Consider the following 21,765-nt stretch of genomic DNA (forward strand, 5'->3'; position numbering starts at 1 on the left):
GTTAGATAACTCTCGCGAGAATACCTTAGCACCGAATGTTTAGAATTAAGCAATAATAATGAGTTAAGCTTCATAACTTATGATTTCTTAAAGTAAACGGGAGGTAGTCTAAAATTATATGTGTTAAGAGACATAAAACACTATTGAAAAATATCCTAAGTGTAAGGGCCGCGAATTTACAAAGCCTATACTGATAAGGTCCAGATGCGAACTGAACTGGATTAGCTTTTGATTGGACAAAACTTGACCAAACCCTAATCCATTACAGTACAGAAATTTACTGAAATCGTATAGACTTTATTGGCTAAATTAATATGGATAATTGGATATTGTTGCTACAAATGCTAGTTTGTTGCGATCTAAAACTTGAATAATATTTTAGTAATGACTCCGATTGTATTGTATTAATTACCGTTCGTGCTAATTACTTAAAAATGCCTAATTTTTTTTTCATTTAAGAACTATATCAGTTGAGATTCCTTATTAGGACATGTTTAGTGTGAAATCGTAATACAATTATAAGTCGACTGTATTTTATAACACATTGGTACATAACGAAGTAGATGATTTATTTAAGGACCAAAATTAACTACGGTGTTCTGCCTTTTCTCCGAAGTTTTATTGTCCGAATTTCACTTGCCAGACAACTTTTCGCAGATGATTTACTTTGGCAACCAACATTCGCCAAAGTTTCATCATGACAACGTTTTACTTTATAGAATTATTGTTAAGTAGATTATTATTAAATATGTGTTAACGTCTGGAGTACATTTCTTTGATCAAATCATTCAATTTGCTAGATATTTATTAATACGATATCGTCTAGTCATTTGACAGAGTTCACTGAGTCAAGATAGGTGCGACGACGAGCGAAGCGAGGAGGAGCGTGTTAGGTGAACTGCGACCAAACAGCGAATCGACTTTTTTTTACATAGAACGACTTTTCTGGTAACAGTTCATTTTCCTGGAGGTCGCAGTTCTAACCTAACCTAAGCCACTTTTCTGACAACAGTTAATTTTCTTGAGGGTCGCAGTTCTAACTTAACCTAACCCACTTTTTAACATTTCGTTTTCTTGGAGGTTGCAGATCAAACTAACCTAAACTCCTTTTTTGGCAATTTACATGAATACTAGGTGAAAGGTAATTTAGTAAAAAAATAATTGTTAGAATCTGAGTCGTGACTGAAATAGTAGTATAGCTTTTGTAAATTCGCGTAAGGGCCACCCCACATCTAGCGCCCCTCGAGCGTCGGCGTCTGGTCAGCGCTATGGAAAATGACGTCGCCGCGCAGTTGCGTCGACGTTGCGTCGGCAGCGGCCATAGAGTTGTAGACGCCGACGCTCGAAAGACGCTAGATGTGGGGGGGCCCTAAGTGGAGATATGTTATAACCGTATATCGTATTTATTTTATAAGAATATAGAATATAGATGTTTGTCTATGGAATCGTTTGGTATAGGTACATATCTCAAAACTCATTTTGTCGGTTGGCACAGTTTTTCTTACCCCGGCTACACACGTTAACTATAAATCGTAGCGATTAATCTGTGCAGTCCGATTTGCGCAGTTTCATTAACGTGTGTATGAAAAATCGTTACGATAATCGACAACGACTGCACAGATTAATCGCTACGATTTATAGTTACGTGTGTAGCCGGCATTAACCACGTCCAGTTTACCTACGCTGGTTTTCGTTCAGCATTGAAACATTTAAAACCTGTCGAGAGTGTCAGTAGAACCATTCAAATAGTATTTAGCTAATACGTTTCTAGAAACTCGTTGTAGGTCAAGACTGTTTAAAGTTATTTTTAAGCCGTAAAGGTACTTTGTGAACAGCTCTCTAATCACCGTAACTCAAGCTAATGTATGTAGGTAATACATTCCAGGCCAGCATTGAGTTAATTGAGATATTCTTTTAGTATAACTACTGACTATGACTTATGATTTGACTAAGATGAGCGCGGCATTACGTCACATCGCGCCACTCACGTCATTATCGCACACCACACGGCGCGGCGGCGGTAATCGCCGAGCTGAACCTTGACACATCGCCTGACAATCCGACTTATCCGACTCATTGTAGCTTTGTACGTTTTTCGCTTTGGCGGGTGACTGGACTTTGGTTATCGTTATCAAACTTCTGAACTCACTTAAGATTCCAAGAACAGTAACGGTTAATTAACATAAAAGATGATGCAAGCAGCATTGGCCAGTTTGAATAAAATCCGTGAATTTTACATTACATACATAAAAGGCAGTCCTTTCCGTTACTAGGTACCTATCTAGTGATATAATAGTGGTTTAATAATTTTAAAGGTCTAGGATAGGTAGATAAATGATACGATGGCAATTAAACTGCTCTTATGAACATCGGAAAAGGCTTGAAATATAGAAGGGAGAACATTAAAAATTGACGATTATTTGTTACAAAACGCGAATATGTTGAGTTAGTGAGGCGAGAGCAGAGCAGTGCTTTCAACAAGTCGTGTGGTGATGGTGACATAGACAGGCGTGTTATACTTTGTGTATGGTTGTTGCAGTCGCTGAGATTCGCGGCGCCGTTTAGCACAGACCCGATGGCGGTGGCGGAGCGCGAGCGCTGTGCGTACGGGCGCGTGTCGCGTGCGGCGGCCGCGGCGGGCACGGCGGGCCGCCGCGTACGCGTCTACTCGGATGGCATCTACGACGTGTTCCACCAAGGTCACGCGCGCCAGCTGCAGCAGGCCAAAACTGTCTTTCCCAACGTCTACCTCATCGTCGGAGGTAGTGTCAATAATCCTTTTAGCATCAAGTCTTAATCAAGTTACCCTGCCACGTATCATCCATTCCTCTATTAGTTAGGTTAACAGCTATCTGATCATGACCAAATGTATAGGGTAAGCAATCCTCCTTGAGCAAGCGGATAAGTTGGGCAATCAAAATATCTCCAGAAGTAAACATGCTATGCGAGATCCCAATATGGCGAAAAGTGAGGACTCAAGGAGGGGAACACAATACGCCATTAAGCACAGCAGCGCAGGAGTTAGTAGTATGCTTCGTTAGTTTTTTTTGGACTCAAAGTAAAAAGATAACTGTAAGGTCAACCGGGATAACTGCGTCACTTGAGGTAAATGCGTCTTTTAAAGATATATTCTAAACGAAAAACATTTTATAAATAACTGTTGGAGCCGTCTATGACCATACTTCGAGCGTAAAAGGTTGCAATTACAATATGTAGTTCAAAACTTTTCCACGGCTGACCTATTTTTGTTCTAAACTGGCAAGAACAGATGTCTCAGGCATGTCGTAAGCATTTAATACTTAGTAAATTTACTTGTCTATTGTTTCAATACCTATGTTACGTTAGTATAGGTATTACTCATTTTTTTAACCTAACATTTACTTACAAATAAACAATGGTAAAGGGCTGCTAGTTGTGCAATTTGTGAATGGACTCCTTGATCAATGGAATTTATCAATGAATATTATGTAGCTGTTGATTAATGTATATTAGGCAATTTGACCATATCCGACTTTTTTTACTTGAGAACATTTTGCTGTTTATTAATACGTAACACAAGAATGTTGTCTGATGACGTTTTGTCCCAAATAAATGTGCGTTCTATCGAGTTCAGTAGATTTGATTTTTGTAAGACCAACTGTTTTGGCATTACAAAAGGATGAACTCGACATAATTCAATGTGCTCAACATAACCCGCTTTACCCTACTGGTTTAGATTAGCACGGGAATGAGGAGAGTGGCGTAATAAAAAACTACAACTAATCATATTTTATGGCACCGTATATGCTGTACGTACACTGTACCTTAAAATGACAGATTAGGACAAACGATTCAAAGCTAATTCACCAAACCAACACCAAACTTGTTATCACTGCATCTGCGAACCATTTTGTATAATCAGTGCCGGATTTAGACATTTGCCGCCCGTAGGCTATGCTGATTTTGCCGCCCCTATCCACCTCGCTTATAGCTTTTTAAAGTACTTTCCAATCAGAGGCGTTTAATTTAATAGTACAACGCACCATAGTCATATTGAAATGCATAACGTATGCGGAGTGAAATTTGAACAAAGTTGGTATATATAAAATATAAAAACACAAAAATCTAAATAAAAAAGACGTGTCGTCAATGTAAAGTCAATATGTCTGTCAATCAGTTTGGTAAGTCTCATAAAGATTGGGTGTTTAATTTTGTAATTATGGTAAATCAACAAGAACGCCTTCGTCAAACAGTATGTAATTTCTATAGTAGCCATCCCCTATGGCCGAAATCAAAGGTGGTGGAATATTTTGTGCAAATGGGTGAGAGTCGAAGCACTATTTACAATATTCTGGCGTCCTTTGCCTTGAAGAAAACCACTGCTAGAAAGCCTGGTTCTGGAAACTATTCCAGCTTGAGCAAGGTTTCCGAGAGAGCTCGATTAAAGAAAATTACGGCCGGCCGTGCCGCAAAATCTTATAGAGAGCTCGGCAGAAAATTTAAAACTGACGGCAAAACTGTTAAAAAATATCTTAAAGACATGGGCATCGATATGCGATGTAGAAAAGTTAAGCCCACTGTCTCTGAAAACCAAGAAATCACTCAGAAAGTACGGCTGCGTAAATTAGTCAAAGAAATATTTTACGCTATAAACAATGTCACTTGCGTTATGGATGACGAGTCATATTTCACGTTAGATGGAAACGAGTGGCAAGGCAATTACTATTTAGAGAACACCAACGGTCCAACCGATGAGAACGTGAAATATGTTGAGCATACAAAATTTCTTAAAAAAGTTTTGCTATGGCTTGCCATCAGTCGACGCGGAATGTCTAAGCCTGTATTCTTTGAGTCAGGTTTAGCTGTGAACGCCGACCGCTACATAGAGCGTTGTTTGCCATTAGTGCGGGATTTCATAAATACGAGTCATAGAGGAGAAAATGTAGTGTTTTGACCAGACTTAGCCTCAAGCCATTATTCCAAAAAAACCCTTAGCAAAATGGCGCAGTTAAACATCCCATACGTACCGAAGACATCAAATCCACCTAATGTTCCGCAACTTCGCCCTATAGAAGATTTTTGGGCAAATCTAAAGAGGCGAGTATATTGCAATAATTTTCGTCCCAAAAATGTACAGAGTTTGATTCGAAAAATAAAATCGGAGCTGAATAAAGTGCCGACATCTGTGTTTTCGACAGCGATGGACAAAGTACCACAGAACTGCCGTAAAGCATCTCGCATGGGAGTAAACTATTTTATACATTAAGCCTTGATATATACATTATTATAAGAACATAATTATTTTAAAAAAGAATGGTGTTTTTTTTATTTAAAACAATATTGAACTTTGTCTAAATTTCACTCCGCATACGTTATAAGGTGATGTCACTATTCTAGATACAGATTTATATGAGCCGTTTTTGTCAACCAATGACGAGCGACCTCGTTATATTTGCCTGATCTGATCGGCGACCGGTGGGCACCGCTGGGTTTTGGCCGTTGAGAATCAAGGTGAGGCATTGGCAGTCAGGCTGGATTATAACTAAGGAGTTTGGTCGGGTCTGGCATCGAGTGCTCGAGGGACTATGCTATACAAATGGCTTATATTGATGGGCCACAAATAATGTTCCTAAATAAAAACGCCGAGCGTAGCGAGCGCGAAATTTTTTCTGTAGAAAGAGCGCAATATGATAGAAAATGGTACATATTTAAGTGTTACTGTCAGTCCTCACTTATGGTGCTCAGACTTGCGTCTTTGACGGAAGCTCAGAAGTCCAAACTCGGGGTTTGACAGAGAGCTATGGAGCGCAGCATATTAATTGTGAAACTAAGGGATCGCATCCGGAACACCACGCTGCGCTCTAAAACTCAGATAATAGATATATGTTATATGTAGCTCGAAAAGCGGCCAAGCTAAAGTGGGACTGGGCTGGTTATATCTGCCACATGCCGAACAACTTGTGGACCAAGTTAACCACAAAGTGTCAAACCGGGGACCCGGTATACCTCGTCGGCGATGGCGGGATAACTTGGACTCCTTTTTTGAGAGACTGGCCAAATGTAGCTCAAAACCGAAACGAGTGGAAGAAGAGGGGGGAGGCCTTTGCTTAGCTTTATATGTGGCCCTTGAATAATGGTCCTAAAATAAACGCGAGCGTAGCGAGCGCGAAATTTTTTCGGTAGAAATAGCACAATTTGATAGAACATGGTTATATTTTTAGGATTCCAAGCTTCAAAACGGAATAGGATCACTTTGTTGTCCGTCCGGCCGTATATCTGTCTAATATAAAGGGTCTTGACATGACAGAGGGCGGCAAAATTTAAAAATAAAGCCTGTTATTTAAATTTTACAAATAAATAGGGGAGCGGCAAAATTCTAGTCAACCCTATCTGAACAGCAAATAAAATATTTTTTGAACCAAATTTGCCGCCCCCTAAAATCTGCCTCCCTAGGCTTCAGCCTACTCAGCCTAGTGGTAAATCCGGCACTGTGTATAATAGTAAAGGTTGAACACGCCAAAACTGGGGCATGTACAATCGACTATTGCTATGCAAATAATAGAGATATACAAACTTTTATGGCACCTACTTGGTCACAAGACACTGGCCTATAATGTTATCAAGTTTTTTTAAATTATGTTTATTCGTTGTCAAAATGTCGAGCAAACAACATCAACAACGCGAGCGAATTTTGCACGAATACGTAGAAAATTCATTACTGAGCTACAGAGATATCGCGAAACGACTGAAATGTCCTCAATCTACGGTTTGTCGCGTATTAAAAAAGTTCCGTGCGCACCTAACAATAGATCGGAAGCCAGGAAGTGGAGGCTTGCAGGGTGTCAAGAATAAAAAAAAGGACGAGAAGGTGGTGAACATGTTTGCCTCAAATCCTAAGATTTCGTCTCGCGATGTTGCTAAAAAAGTTAAAATGTCTCAGTCCTATGTTCAAAAAGTGAAACGTAGGGCTGGCCTAAGGAGTTATAAGGCCCAGGCAGCACCAGATCGAGACTCGAAACAGAACTCATCCGCGAAGAAACGGTCTCGAAAACTTTATGAGAATTTCATAACCAAATTTGCATGCGTCGTCATGGACGACGAAACATACATAAAAGGTGACTTTAAACAAATTCCTGGGCAAGAGTTCTATACCAGCCTAAGTAGAGTAGACGCCCCTGAAGAGTGTAAATTAAAAAAACGTTCGAAATTTCCAAAAAAGTACCTGCTTTGGCAAGCAATATGTAGCTGTGGGAAAAGAAGTCGGCCGTTTATTACTACCGGGACAATAAACGGCGATATTTATAGAAAAGAGTGTTTGCAGAAATGTTTGCTACCTTTCATAATAAAGCATGACTCACCACCTTTGTTTTGGCCAGATTTAGCCAGTTGCCACTACTCAAAACCAGTGATGGAATGGTATGCTGCAAATGGGATCGTGGTGGTACCAAAAGTGTGCAACCCCCCAAATAGTCCGGAACTGCGGCCCGTTGAAGAGTACTGGAGTATTATGAAGGGAATTTTAAAAAAGAAAGGCGGCGGAGTAAAATCGGTCCCTGAACTACAAAAGATGTGGACATGGGCGTCAAGACAGTGTTCTATTAACATGGTGCAAAGTCTTATGAGCCGTGTGCGTAGGAAAGTTAGAAAAATGGCTTACTGTGTAGACCAAATCTAAAATATGGAATGTTATTTTAAACAGCGTTAAATATGCTATTAAATGTGTAAAACATAATATACTTTTTCACTTTTATTATAATTTTGTACTACATTTTGTGTGCCCCAGTTTTGGCGTGTTCAACCTTTAGTTTATGTGACTGCTACAAAATGAAAGGCATTAAAACTCGAGTGTGGGTTCATAATTGGATCACACGAGTGTTTGATGCCTAACTAATTATGTATAATTACATACACTGCTTTGTCTACACACATATTATAAACTTACTATGATATATTCACTAACCTCACATTACAACCGACGTTGGGAGACTTTTTGCTCTCGGATATGAGGTGAAGCGGAACTCGCGGCTATGAGGTGGCGTCTCCGAAATATCATATCGCATATTTTACTCTAATTTTTGCTGTGCTACTTTCAACATTACAAATTATCTGTTTACTTACATACTAATTAAAAGATAAACTGTAGGTACGTCAAATGCATGCATGCAAATCCCGATATATTCCTATATACAAAGTATCACGATAACAGCAGCTTCGTTGTTACTTTGAGTAGGTAATAATTATATCGTAGTAAAACTTCTATAAGGTTTGGCACATCGAGTTAAATTGACTTGAATAATTTTCTTGCCCAATAAAATACCTAATTGTGGTTTGTTTACATTATATGAAATACCTAAACAGACAGATTATAGTAGAATTAAATATCATGTCCACCGCAATTTATTTCCGCCGTGTTTATTCCCTTATCACGTGCATTCATCATTAAGGCTCAAATATTACTTATTATTGCGATAATCAATATTGAACCATATTTTAATAATCATCAATCTTGCCTATCAGCTTACCAGATAGGCGTGACTAAATTAGACTTCTTCTAAAGAAACAATTCAATCGTGAGATAAAAACAAGAGTGAATATTAAAATTAATTAAAAAATTAAATTATAAATTAAAATTAAACCTGTAAATCTATTACGAGTAATATGTTAAGCGTACTTCGTTCCTTATAACCCTTCTTTGCATGGTGATGGAATTTCCCGTTGTCCTATGGAAATATGATGTCCTATGAATTGAGAATAAGGTCAATGCTGGCTGCGAAACTAATGTTTGTGTAGGTACACATCCTCAACTCAGCTACGTCGTTTAGCGTATCGCTGATAGCTGATGGAATCTCGGTGTGTATGCAGATGAGCCGACTAGTAATGCATTGTTTGTCCAACTTGCAGTGTGCAACGACCAGCTGACGCACAGCCGCAAGGGCCGCACCGTGATGACGGAGGACGAGCGCTACGAGGCCGTCCGCCACTGCCGCTACGTCGATGAGGTAACTCCCTCTTTTTCATCTTTCAGACTCGGTCATGACATATTATGGAATGGCGTGAGTTGGTTTTCGATCACGGAATAATTTCGCTTGCTGATCCCAATAATCCGTAGGTATTTACGTAATCATTTTAAATGATACATACATAGTTTAAGGTGGATGTCAATGGTGGTCACGCCGATTAGCGACCAAAATATGGCCTAATTTCGCACAACTTGCGTTTTCCCCCATTTAGCACAAATAATTTCATATTATTAGTGTTCCGTACAAAACTTTGTTCACGGAACACTTATGGGATCACTTCGGTTTTGTTTTTAATGTAAAGTGTGTTTTATAATGTTGTTTTTTTCGTCAAATACTGGTAACTCAAGGTTTAACCGGTTATCCCCGGGTTAGTAGTAGTGCAAGTGCCCCTTTGTATTATTGACTTAACTCGAGAACTGAAGTATATTCGAACGCCTTTTGCTGAAAATTTGGTCAAAATTATGCCCCCTAGATGCCAAGGTTGATGGCAAATAAGTCAGGAGACTGGACGCCTTATTAAAAATGAAGCATGAATATGTAATTACAATACTCTTATATTATAGTATTAGACATGATAACTCTTTACTATTTTTCTAAATTTTACCGGTCACGCTCTTATCGTAGGTAGATAGTGTATAAAAATCATAATGGTGGATTGTTGGTGACCAAATTTACCTATAGATAGTTTTGGAATTTCAAATGAGTTATTACTATTACAATACCTTCAGGGTGTTTAGAAATTTTGACAAGAATGTGTGCAAACTACAATCGACACAATACATGTTTGATGTTATGAATGATACAAAGGTGGACCGACAGGACACCCACTTCGTATTGTCTCTTTACCGACGAACGCCTTAAGACGAAAGTGGAGGACCCGCGCAATTACATTAATTATATGTTTTACCTCCTCAAAGCTGTATAGCTTGTATTCGTATGGATGCACACTTAAATGGTTACAAATCCAAAGAGTTTAACCACGATAGAAAAATACTTATTTGTATTACATGGGGCAAACTGTTGTTTAACACCTTCTGATATAATATTGATACCTACCCCTTGAGCTTTGTGCCATTATATACATTCTTAATCAATTATTTACTTTCTCTGCCACTGGGAGAAGTGGAAGTGGGAGTTGGAAGGGGTAGACCTAGGCGGACTTTCTCTGATCAGATCGGGGAAATCCTGAAGAAACGCCAGGTCAAGAGCTCGCTAAACCGGCGAACACACGCGTGTATCAGGAATGTTATGAAAGTGAAGGAAGCGAAAGAGGTATTTCAGAATCGTAGCAAGTGGAAATCCGTGGTCTCTGCCTACCCCTCCGGGAAATAGACGTGATTATATATATGTATGTATGATAAAATGCTACTTTGCTTTGCTCTCTGTTTTTGAAGAATATACAGAGCTTTTCCGAGCTAGTGCGGTGAAGAATATAATGTACTCTTATTGAATGGTAGGGCCCAAAGTGCAAACTGTACTTAGCTTGCACAGAGTAATAGTATAAGTCAATGAGGTTCCATTGTTATTAGACAGAGTTCCTTTAGCCACCTTTGGTCTCCATCACCTAACTAGCTTGATGATTCCAGTACGACAATACAATCGTGAACTATGCAAAATTTCATCTCCATCGGAAACCGTAAAGTGGATCTAACTTTAGGTACTTACAATATTTGACTACACTACAGACTACGGGACATGTAAAACTGAATAAAAGTTTGCAAACATGTAGGTTGTGCGTAATATGTGTACTTATATGTCAGGTGGTGCGGGACGCGCCGTGGGAATACGACGAGGCGTTCATGGAAAAGCACAAGATCGACTTCGTGGCGCACGACGACATCCCCTACACCACCGAGGACTGCGACGACACCTACGCCATATTCAAGGCCAAAGACATGTTCGTCGCAACCGAGCGCACGGAAGGTCAGCCTCCGTCATTAACCATACGCCATTTATAGGATTAGAGAAAATACAAAGTATAATTTTTAAGAAAATAATTTTTAAGAAAAAAAAACCGACTTCTTTGGGGGCCGGTGAAAAATTATTGTAGATAGTACACTATGTAGAAATGGAGGTAAAACCACCCACTTTTCTACTAGCATTTCGCTTCTGTAATGGCTCCTCTACAGGATGGGCCAACGCCGGCCACTCCAAGGGACGCAGCCTTGCGGTAGAATGAGATAGCAATATTACTTGCTCCCTCTAACGCATAAATGCGTCCCTTGGAGTGGCCGGCGTTGGCCCATCGTGTAGAGGAGCCATAAGGGTCGTAGTTCTAGCCTAACCTAACCCACTTCTCAGATAGCAGTTCGGTTCTGTGAGGATCGCAGTTCGAACCTAATCAAACCCACTTTCAAGTAGCATTCCGTTTCTGTAAGGCTCGCAGTTTCAACCTAACCTAACCCTTGTTCGGTTCTGTGAGGATCGCAGTTCAAACCTAACCTAACTTAATGGCGCATGCGGTGCGGTGTACGGGGGTTTAAGCGGGAGGGGTTAGTAAGATTGGCATCATCATACTTTATACCTACATTTTATGGTAGGTAATCATAGTGGTTTATTTAGTTAAGGTATCATAGTGGTTTTCCGGGCCAAGGTCCGGGTCCGAGTCCGGGTCCGAGTCCGAGTCCGAGTACGGGTCCGAGTCCGGGTCCGAGCCCGGGTCCGAGTCCAGGTCCGAGTCCGGGTCCGAGTCCGGGTCCGAGGCCGGGTCCGTGTCCGTGTCCGGATCCCAGACCGGATCCGAGTCCGGTTCCGAGTCAGGATCCGACTCCGGGTCCGAGTCCGGGTCCGAATCTGGATCCGAGTCCAGGTCCGGGTCCGGGTATGAGTCCGAGTCCGGGTCCCAGTCCAAGTCAAAATCGAAATTCGTTATTACCAGACGTGTACCATGCGTCGTTGAAGAGTTCTGTTCTGGTCACCATCAGCAGTTCCACTTCATCAAATGCGACAGTTTTTAATGTAAATGCTTGATTTTATGATGAAAATACAGAAAATTATATACGTATGCCTTTAAGATTTGAGGAGTTCCCTTGATTCCTCATGGATCCCATCATCAGAACTCGAGCTTGACAAAAATGTGGCTTAAAAACTTAACTTGCTTAACAAACATAACGAAGAGGACAAATCGCCAACCGTGAACTATGCGTCGTTGAAGAGTTCCGTTCTGATCATCATCAGCAGTTCCACTTCATCAAATGTCACTGTTTTGGATGTATATGCTTGATTCGTTGATAAAAAACCAAAAATCACTATGTGTATGCCTTTAAGATTTGAGGAGTTCCCTCGATTCCTCATGGATCCCATCATCAGAACTGGGTTTTGACAAAAACGGGACCAATCTGTATGCATATACATTCAATCAAAAAAAGAATTTTCAAAATCGGTCCAGTAATGACGGAGTTATGGAGTAACAAACATAAAAAAAAAAAAAAAAAAAACATACAACCGAATTGATAACCTCCTTCTTTGAGATTTGGAAGTCGGTTAAAAAAACCGACTTCTGTGGGGCCCGGTGAAAGATTATGGTAGATGGTGCACTATGTAGAAAAGGAGGTAAAAACAGTACTTTCTAGTAGCATTTCGTGTCCGTAAGGGTCGTAGTTCTAGCCTAACCTAACCCACTTCTCTGATAGCAGTTCGGTTCTGTGAGGATCGCAGTTCGAGCCTAATCAAACCCATTTTTAACCGACTTCCAAATCTCAAAGAAGGAGGTTATCAATTCGGTTGTATATTTTTTATTTTTTTTATTTTTTATGTTTGTTACTCCATATCTCCGTCATTACTGGACCGATTTTGAAAATTATTTTTTGATTGTATGTATATACATACAGATTGGTCCCGTTTTTGTCAAAATTCAGTTCTGATGATGGGATCTATGAGGAATCGACGGAACTCCTCAAATCTTAAAGGCATAAATATGGTGATTTTTGTGTTTTTATCAACAAGTCAAGCATATACATTCAAAAATGTGACATTTGATGAAGTGGAACTGCTGATGATGATCAGAACGGAACTCTTCAACGACGCATAGTTCACCTTTGGCGATTTGTCCTCTTCGTTATGTTTGTTAAGCAAGTTAAGTTTTTAAGCCACAATTTTGTCAAGCTTGAGTTCTGATGATGGGATCCATGAGAAATCGAGGGAACTCCTCAAATTTTAAAGGCATGCGTATAGAGATTTTTGTATTTTCATCAGAAAATCAAGCATTTTCATTCAAAACTGTCGCATTTGATGAAGTGGAACTGCTGATGATGATCAGAACGGAACTCTTCGACGACGCATAGTTCACGTTTGGCGATTTGTCCTCTTCGTTATGTTTGTTAAGCAAGTTTAGTTTTTAAGCCACATTTCTGTCAAGCTCGAGTTCTGATGATGGGATCCATAAGGAATCGAGGGAACTCCTTAAATCTTAAAGGCATACGTATAGAATTTTTTGTATTTTCATCATAAAATCAAGCATTTACATTAAAAACTGTCGCATTTGATGAAGTGGAACTGCTGATGATGATCAGAACAGAACTCTTCAACGACGCATAGTACATGTTTGGTGATTTCGAATTTCGATTTTGACTTGGACTGGGACCCGGACGTCCCGGACTCATACCCGGATCCGGTTCGGACCCGGACTCGGACTCGGACCCGGACTCGGACCCGGACTCGGACCCGGACCCGGACCCGGACTCGGACCGGGACTCGGACCCGGACTCTCACTCAGAGACCCGGACCTTGACCCGGAAAACCACTATGATACCTAAACTAAATAAACCACTATGATTACCTACCATAAAATGTGGGTATGATGATGCCAAACCCCTCCCGCTCCAGCTCCCGTACACCGCACCGCATGCGCCGTTAAGTGGGTTAGGTTAGGTTTGAACTGCGATCCTCACAGAACCGAACAAAAGTGGGTTAGGTTTGGTTAGAACTGCGAGTCTTACAGAAACGAAATGCTACTAGAAAAGTGGGTTTGATTAGGTTCGAACTGCGATCCTCACAGAACCGAACAAAAGTGGGTTAGGTTTGGTTAGAACTGCGAGTCTTACAGAAACGAAATGCTACTAGAAAAGTGGGTTTGATTAGGTTCGAACTGCGATCCTCACAGAACCGAACTGCTATCAGAGAAGTGGGTTAGGTTAGGTTAGGTTAGCCGAACCGAACTGCTATCAGAGAAGTGGGTTAGGTTAGGCTAGAACTACGACCCTTACGGAAACGCAATGCTACTAGAAAGTACTGGTTTTACCTCCTTTTCTACATAGTGCACCATCTACCATAATCTTTCACCGGGTCCCATAGAAGTCGGTTTTTTTTCTTAAAAATTATTCTAGTAGCATTTCGTTTCTGTAAGGCTCGCAGTTCTAACCAAACCTAACCCACTTTTGTTCGGTTCTGTGAGGATCGCAGTTCAAACCTAACCTAACCGGCGGGAGCGGGAGGGGTTTGGCATCATCATACTTTATACCTACATTTTATGGTAGGTAATCATAGCGGTTTATTTAGTTTAGGTATCATAGGGGTTTTCCGGGTCAAGGTCCGGGTCTCTGAGTCAGAGTCCGGGTCCGAGTCCCGGTCCAAGTCCGGGTCCGAGTCCCGGTCCAAGTCCGGGTCCGAGTCCCGGTCCAAGTCCGGGTCCGGGTCCGAGTCCGGGTCCGAGGCCGGGTCCGAGTCCGGGTCTGAGTCCGGGTCCGAGTCCGAGTCCGGGTCCGAACCGGATCCGGGTATGAGTTCGGGTCCCAGTCCAAGTCAAAATCGAAATTCGAAATCACCAAACATGTACTATGCGTCGTTGAAGAGTTCTGTTCTGATCATCATCAGCAGTTCCACTTCATCAAATGCGACAGTTTTTAATGTAAATGCTTGATTTTATGATGAAAATACAAAAAATTCTATACGTATGCCTTTAAGATTTGAGGAGTTCCCTCGATTCCTTATGGATCCCATCATCAGAACTCGAGCTTGACAGAAATGTGGCTTAAAAACTAAACTTGCTTAACAAACATAACGATGAGGACAAATCGCCAAAGGTGAACTATGCGTCGTTGAAGAGTTCCGTTCTGATCATCATCAGCAGTTCCACTTCATCAAATGCGACAGTTTTTAATGAAAATGCTTGATTTTCTGATGAAAATACAAAAATCTCTATACGCATGCCTTTAAAATTTGAGGAGTTCCCTCGATTTCTCATGGATCCCATCATCAGAACTGGATTTTGACAAAAACGGGACCAATCTGTATGCATATACATACAATCAAAAAAATAATTTTCGAAATCGGTCCAGTAATGACGGAGATATGGAGTAACAAACATAAAAAATAAAAAAAAATAAAAAAAATAAAAAACATACAACCGAATTGATAACCTCCTCCTTTGGGATTTGGAAGTCGGTTAAAAATAGGTCGGATTCGCTCACGTTATGTCATTAAGGCCCACTTGCACCATCCCACTAACCCGGGGTTAAACGGTTAAACTGTTAACCTAGTGTCTAATTGTATGGCTAACCATTTCAACTTCTGGTGTAACCGGTTAACCCCGGGTTAGTGGAATGGTGCAAGTGGGCCTTACCTACTTAAGCCATCACAAGAAAATATTAACACACATTTACTTGTTTCCGTTATTTATTAATTAAGAGTATATATATCAGATGCAAAATAGCCTGTGTGTGTGTGTGTTGGCGGTTATAAACGTAGGTAGAGTTTTCCTCATTATTTCATTGTTATTAGTCAACCGACTTATTCTATGGGCATGTAGCGATGATTAGCTTCCTCCCCTAGCACTTCGCAATGAACTAATTACGCGGTATTTGTACATGGGACATGAGTGAATCAACTTTTTTCTTGTCACTCGCTGTCACGGTTACATTCTCTCAAAAATTTTAATAAGTGTTATAAATAGAGATGGAGAGTGTTAATGTTAGATGTTACCTACTATTCGGCCGAATACCGAATATCTGTTGCGCCTACCTAAAAAGAAAATCTTCACAATAAAAATAACAAAAAACTATTTTACAGTACATATGGTCCTATTTTCCCGCACTGGTGCGTGAAATAGCACTTTTCGTGCGTATGTCAAAAGTTTAAAGGGCCATATATACCTACTGTAAAACGTTGTACGATACACGTGCGAATAGGTAATTTGCAACTCGTATCGATTTAAATGAGCATTTGTTAATTACAAAATATTATATTTACATCATGGATCTGACCAAGCCAAATCGAACAAAACAAAGAGGCACGGCCGTACCATCCTTTTCTCGAAGCGATTCAGGCCATTTTCGACGGCCTGATATTTTGTGCCGGCTGAAGCTAGAACCCTGAATTTTGTTACATATAGAGCTTAACATGCTTTAGGTATATTCTCAAAAACATCAAATCTGAACTTATACACGGTGTAACCTGAGGAAACCGAATAATTTTAACAGCGTATTCCTGATCATACTTAGAGACAAAAATGTCATATAAACTTTTTTGAGATTCGCCTAGTTTCAGAGATATTACTAATTTAAAAAAAAATAAGTTTTTATTGTTACATAGTGTAAAAGGCCTTCTTGATGGTGATGTTGCTGCTATGGGACGTAGTCTAAATTTCCTTATTGATAGATGTCAAAAAGTGACAAGTAACACTTTGCAAAAAGTAGGTTTTACTAAAAAAAAATGTAAAAATCAATTTTAAGTGACAAGTTTGCCAATAACATTTATTTTTTATGTACAAATACATTAAAAAAAGTGAAAAAACGAAACAAAAAAAAAATCTTTTTGGCGTAATTTTCCTAAACACGTATTAAATTTTTTACTTATTTTGAGCTCAGAAATGCGTGGTTAAAATTATTCGGTTTCCTCATGTTACACCGTGTAGTTTAAGAATTATTGTACGTCAAAGTTCCTTAGTTTCGACACTGACACACTCACTCCCTCGCTCACTCACCGATCATCACAATTCTAAGGTACTTCTAGCATACCCACAAGCTTCAAATTTTAAACATAAGTAGTTTTCGGCTTATCAAGCCATAGAAAACCTAAAAATATTGCAATATCAGTCACGTTTTAAAGATCTAAGAACTGCATAAGTAAGTTTGTAATTCCATATAAATATAAGCTATTACATGGCCAGGTCATTATGTTCATCAAAAATACTTCTATCTTAGGAGACGTTGTGCATTGTTGGCCAACCGTTTTCATAATAATTGTGACTCAATTTGTTCGCATATCATGCCGAATATTCGGTATTCAACCATATTCAATCAAATTCGGAGCATCTCTAGTAACCCCTTTCCATAATTGGGCTCTTAGTCTGCCATTGCCGAGTACACATGTTGGAGTGGTGGTGGCTTGGTGGGAGCTACAGCTACATGTCGCTGCGTCATTATTGCAGGCGTGTCGACGTCGGACATCGTGGCGCGGATCGTGCGCGACTACGACATCTACGTGCGGCGCAACCTGGCGCGCGGCTACTCCGCCAAGGAGCTCAACGTGTCCTTCCTCAACGAGAAGAAGTTCCGCCTGCAGAACAAGATGGACGAGCTCAAGGACAAGGGCAAGAAGGTACCGCGCGCTTAAGTAAATGTAAAGAGCGTCCGTTCCGCTGTCGCGAGAGCACTCCGTACTGACGTAATCCTCGTGCAGGTGATGACGAACATCGGCGAGAAGCGCGTCGACATCCTGACCAAGTGGGAGGAGAAGTCGCGCGAGCTGATCGACGCGTTCCTGCTGCTGTTCGGGCCGGACGGGCGGCTGTCCAGCATCTGGAACGAGTCCAAGGGGCGGCTCATGCAGGCGCTCAGCCAGCCGCCGTCGCCGCGCGCCTCGCCGCCGCCCAGCGAGAACGGCGACGACTCCCAGGACCGCGCGCTCGCGCTCGCCTCCGCCCACGCCGCGGCGCCCGCGCTCGCGCGCGCCCTGGCGCACGCTCGCGCGCACAGGTACGTGCCGCTACCGCTAGCAACACTACATGCGAGTACTTGTCTTCGCCTAATGCGAATATTCCTAATTAGACTCGACTAGAACCAACGTTCTTCACTTTTCAGAAGCTCAGCGTCGCCGCCGCCTCCCAAATCGCGCCGCTACGAGACGCTGTGGGAGCCGCAAGCAGGTAACTGGGTAATATGCTCTGCTTAGCTAGTCTAGCCCTACCTAATACACGTGGATGAATTTGAATTCACTTTGAATTTAGGGCACCAGCCACCGTAGTTAAAGTTGTGATCACCGCCCAATGAGAACCATACATAGTGAGATGCTCGTGCGTTGTTAAGTGGCGTTTGTTTGTTGATGCAGATGCGTCGAGCTCTGAAGGGCTGGGGGCGGAAGCGGCCGCACTCCGCCAGCTGACGGACGACGGTTCGGACAGCGACGATGACTACCAGGACACCAGCGCCTACCTCTAGGCTCCGCCACAGCCGCAGCCGCTACCGCCACCGGCACCGATGTACATTGTACCAACATCCGTTGTCGCCAAACCAAGCACAAGCAATCTGTGTTTAGGGGTCGTATTTAAATATGGGGCCCAGTTTCAGACAAAACGATTAGTAAGTTGAACTTGAAATGTACATCGCTGCCGCTCGAGTGGGAGTTGTACAAGTTGACGTACGATTGGTAAAATATATTTTCGAGCTGTTATTTAAATTATTTTATATCTAGTATGATACATCTGGAATTTTTGTATGAATACTGTTTGAGTACAATTGAGTGAATGTATTTAATCCTTTTAGTCTTAATAACGTATTATTTATGTTTCTATAATAAAAATCTCTTTATAATACCGTTAGAAATGTACAGGGCACCTGTCGTTTTTTAAGCACCATGAAACATTAATTGTAATGTTTGTCAGTTAATTAAAAGGTGCTTATTATTAAGAAATGATTGTTTAATTTCCTTGAATGCCTTCCCACACGAATGCCCAAAAACAAACAATCTGTGTTTAAATGAATGTGAGTTAATGAGTTTCTTTATTCCACTATTGGAACATGCCCATTATGAAAGGGACATTAAATTTCAAAATCTTGTTACCAAGTTTGATATCATTTGAAAGAGCTCAACAATTTTATTTTCGTGGGAAAAAATTACCTATTGAAGGAAAATGTGAAAATAAATGTAGTCAGACCGTAAAAAGTCTGCAGCGATTTTGATAGCCCACGCAGTGCAAGTGTCATTTTAACAGAGATGTGAAAAATGCTTTATAAAAAGTATTTAAATACAAAATACAAATACTTCCTTGATAATACTATTTCAAATGCAAAATACAAAATAGTTTTTGAATTTGTATTTAAATACAAAATACGAAATAGGTATTTTCAAAAGGTACTTTGCGATAAAAGGTACTCTGAGTAGTGAATACCTAGTCTGAATTAAAAAGTATTACTCGGAATTTCCGAGTTGAAAAGACTCTTTCTATTCTTTGAAATCAATCGGATCCTCTATCTAAAGTGCAAATTTCTAGTTGTTTGCTCATATTAACCGGTAGGATGTAGGTAGGTATGGAATTATGGATGATGGTTTTTAACGGCCAACTTTTAAAGCATTAATTTGTAATGTTTTACAGCTATTATAATGCCTCTCGTTAGTGTGATGAAAACGTCTCGTTTGTGTTCCACCAGGGCAAAAAGTTTGTTCTCCTCGTGCCTTGAAACCCTCGCAACACTCAAGATTCCACTTTTTTAACCACTTGCTACGCTTGTGGTCATGTGCGACGTTACTAAACAGCAGATTCAACAGTTCCATGTTAAAAGAATGAGAGAGTTGCCAGGATTGTAACATCAGAAGAGATTGTAACTCCTACCTACATTACCTACCTACTATAAAGTATTTTGTATTTTGAAAATAGAAAATAGGTCCAAAAAACTATTTCAAATAAAATACAAAATAGTTTTCTTCAAAAGGTATTTAAATACAAAATACAAAATAGGTATTTTGCATTTTAAATACAAGTATTTCAAATAAGTCACATCTCTGCATTTTAAACGTCAAACTTCTATGAAATTATGACGTATACATAACACTTACACTGCGTGGGCTATCAAATCCGCTGCAGACTTTGTTTGGTGACTGCCCCTACCCTACCCTTTATCACCAAGATTACTTGACAACGAAAAGACCGCGAACCAGTAACAGATTACCATGACCAATCGCCTCCCGGGTAATAAGTGAGAACTTTTAGGCACTGGTCCCACCGCGAGCTAGTAAGCTATGAGCTATCGGCTATAAACACGAACAAAAGATTAGCACTCCCATGTAAATAAAAGAGACACGGCGATATTTATAGCTCACCGCTGGGCGAGTAACTATAAAAAAAACCGGGCAAGTGCGAGTCGGACTCGCGCACGAAGGGTTCCGTACCATAATGCAAAAAAAAAAACAAAAAAAGCAAAAAAAAAACGGTCACCCATCCAAGTACTGACCACTCCCGACGTTGCTTAACTTTGGTCAAAACACGTTTGTTGTATGGGAGCCCCATTTAAATCTTTATTTTATTCTGTTTTTAGTATTTGTTGTTATAGCGGCAATAGAAATACATCATCTGTGAAAATTTCAACTGTCTAGCTATCACGGTTCGTGAGATACAGCCTGGTGACAGACGGACGGACGGACGGACGGACGGACGGACGGACAGCGAAGTCTTAGTAATAGGGTCCCGTTTTACCCTTTGGGTACGGAACCCTAATATCGCCGTGTTTCTTTTAAGTATTTACACGGGAGTGCTTATCTTTTGTTCGTGTTTATAGCCGATAGCTCATAGCTTACTAGCTCGCGGTGGGACCAGTGCCTTATAGTGGTTAACGGCTATGTATGATGAACCCTCATGGACGTCAGCTGCCGCTCCGTTAGTGGGTTGCGGAATATTATAGTGAGTATTATATTCTTTGATGGCAGCCATCGAAACAATAAACAAAAAAATATCATCGCCTCCCGCTTGATACTTTGTCGATGATAGTTTATGAATGATGATGATACGATGATGTTATTATAAATAAAAAAAACCAGCCAGTTGTAAAGCGGTGGAACTGGAAAGACAGAATATAACATATATTTTACAGTACATATGGTACTTTACCGCCCTAGATACGCCCTAGGGCGGGATTAAGGAGAATACGTGCTTGTCAAAAATTTAAGGGGCCATATGCACTGTAAAACGTTGTAGAGTCTGGCTAGCCAAAAATTGTTGACAGATATTTCGTTGTTGTATCACCAATTGTCTATGATTTAAAAAAAAGCTAAAAGTCAGTTGTCAATTGATGTCATTCATTCAAATTGTTTGCGGTTTATAAGGGGTTTATTTTAAATAAAATTAATAATTTCTATACTGAGCGTGGTTCGGCAACTATTATTTAAGCTCGTAAATAATTACGACAGTGTGCGAAGTCGATGTGTAGCGTTGTATAACGAAAAACTGCAATGTTTACAACTCCTAACCAAACGTAAACAAATTTGGAGGTTGGTGCTCTATAAATATTTTGATACTTTAAGTACTAGTTCTAACATTTGCCTATTACTTTGATTAAGTAAGTGAATTTATTAATGCCTGAATCTCATAAATAGGACAAGTGTATAAAGAAACGGATAAACTAAAAGTTTGACTTTGAGTGCACGTAAACGTTTATTTAACTTATTTCATTAGGTACCTTACTTGAGCACATAATATCAAAAATATTGTCTAGTATCAAAACTATAATTCCTACTACACAAAGTGTGACCAGTCCAAGATTTTTTGAATTTCCCGCCAAATCTTTAGGTAAAATTTCAGTAGCCAGACTCTATCTACAATACACGTCCGAAAAGTTCA

General features: G+C 40.4%; 2 protein-coding genes across 4 annotated transcripts in view; both read left to right on the plus strand.

Annotated features, from left to right (window-relative positions):
* The window catches only part of LOC134679424 (choline-phosphate cytidylyltransferase B-like), a 28,202-nt gene extending 9,357 nt beyond the window's left edge, over positions 1 to 18,845 (plus strand). For 2 of the 3 annotated variants that reach the window (XM_063538325.1, XM_063538327.1), the window contains 7 exons: positions 2,540 to 2,762; positions 8,881 to 8,978; positions 10,760 to 10,922; positions 17,365 to 17,534; positions 17,616 to 17,911; positions 18,017 to 18,081; positions 18,264 to 18,845. In XM_063538325.1, the coding sequence (XP_063394395.1) occupies positions 2,540 to 2,762; positions 8,881 to 8,978; positions 10,760 to 10,922; positions 17,365 to 17,534; positions 17,616 to 17,911; positions 18,017 to 18,081; positions 18,264 to 18,373 (1,125 nt within the window). In that variant the 3' untranslated portion in view covers positions 18,374 to 18,845. Of the gene's footprint in view, positions 1 to 2,539; positions 2,763 to 8,880; positions 8,979 to 10,759; positions 10,923 to 17,364; positions 17,535 to 17,615; positions 17,912 to 18,016; positions 18,090 to 18,263 lie in introns of all 3 variants that reach the window. The other variant, XM_063538326.1, reaches the window with a different exon arrangement.
* Positions 1 to 21,765, plus strand: part of LOC134679426 (choline-phosphate cytidylyltransferase A-like) — a 49,939-nt gene that overhangs the window by 9,345 nt on the left and 18,829 nt on the right. The window lies entirely within an intron of this gene.

Source organism: Cydia fagiglandana, chromosome Z, assembly GCF_963556715.1.
Source record: "Cydia fagiglandana chromosome Z, ilCydFagi1.1, whole genome shotgun sequence".
NCBI lineage: Eukaryota > Metazoa > Arthropoda > Insecta > Lepidoptera > Tortricidae > Cydia > Cydia fagiglandana.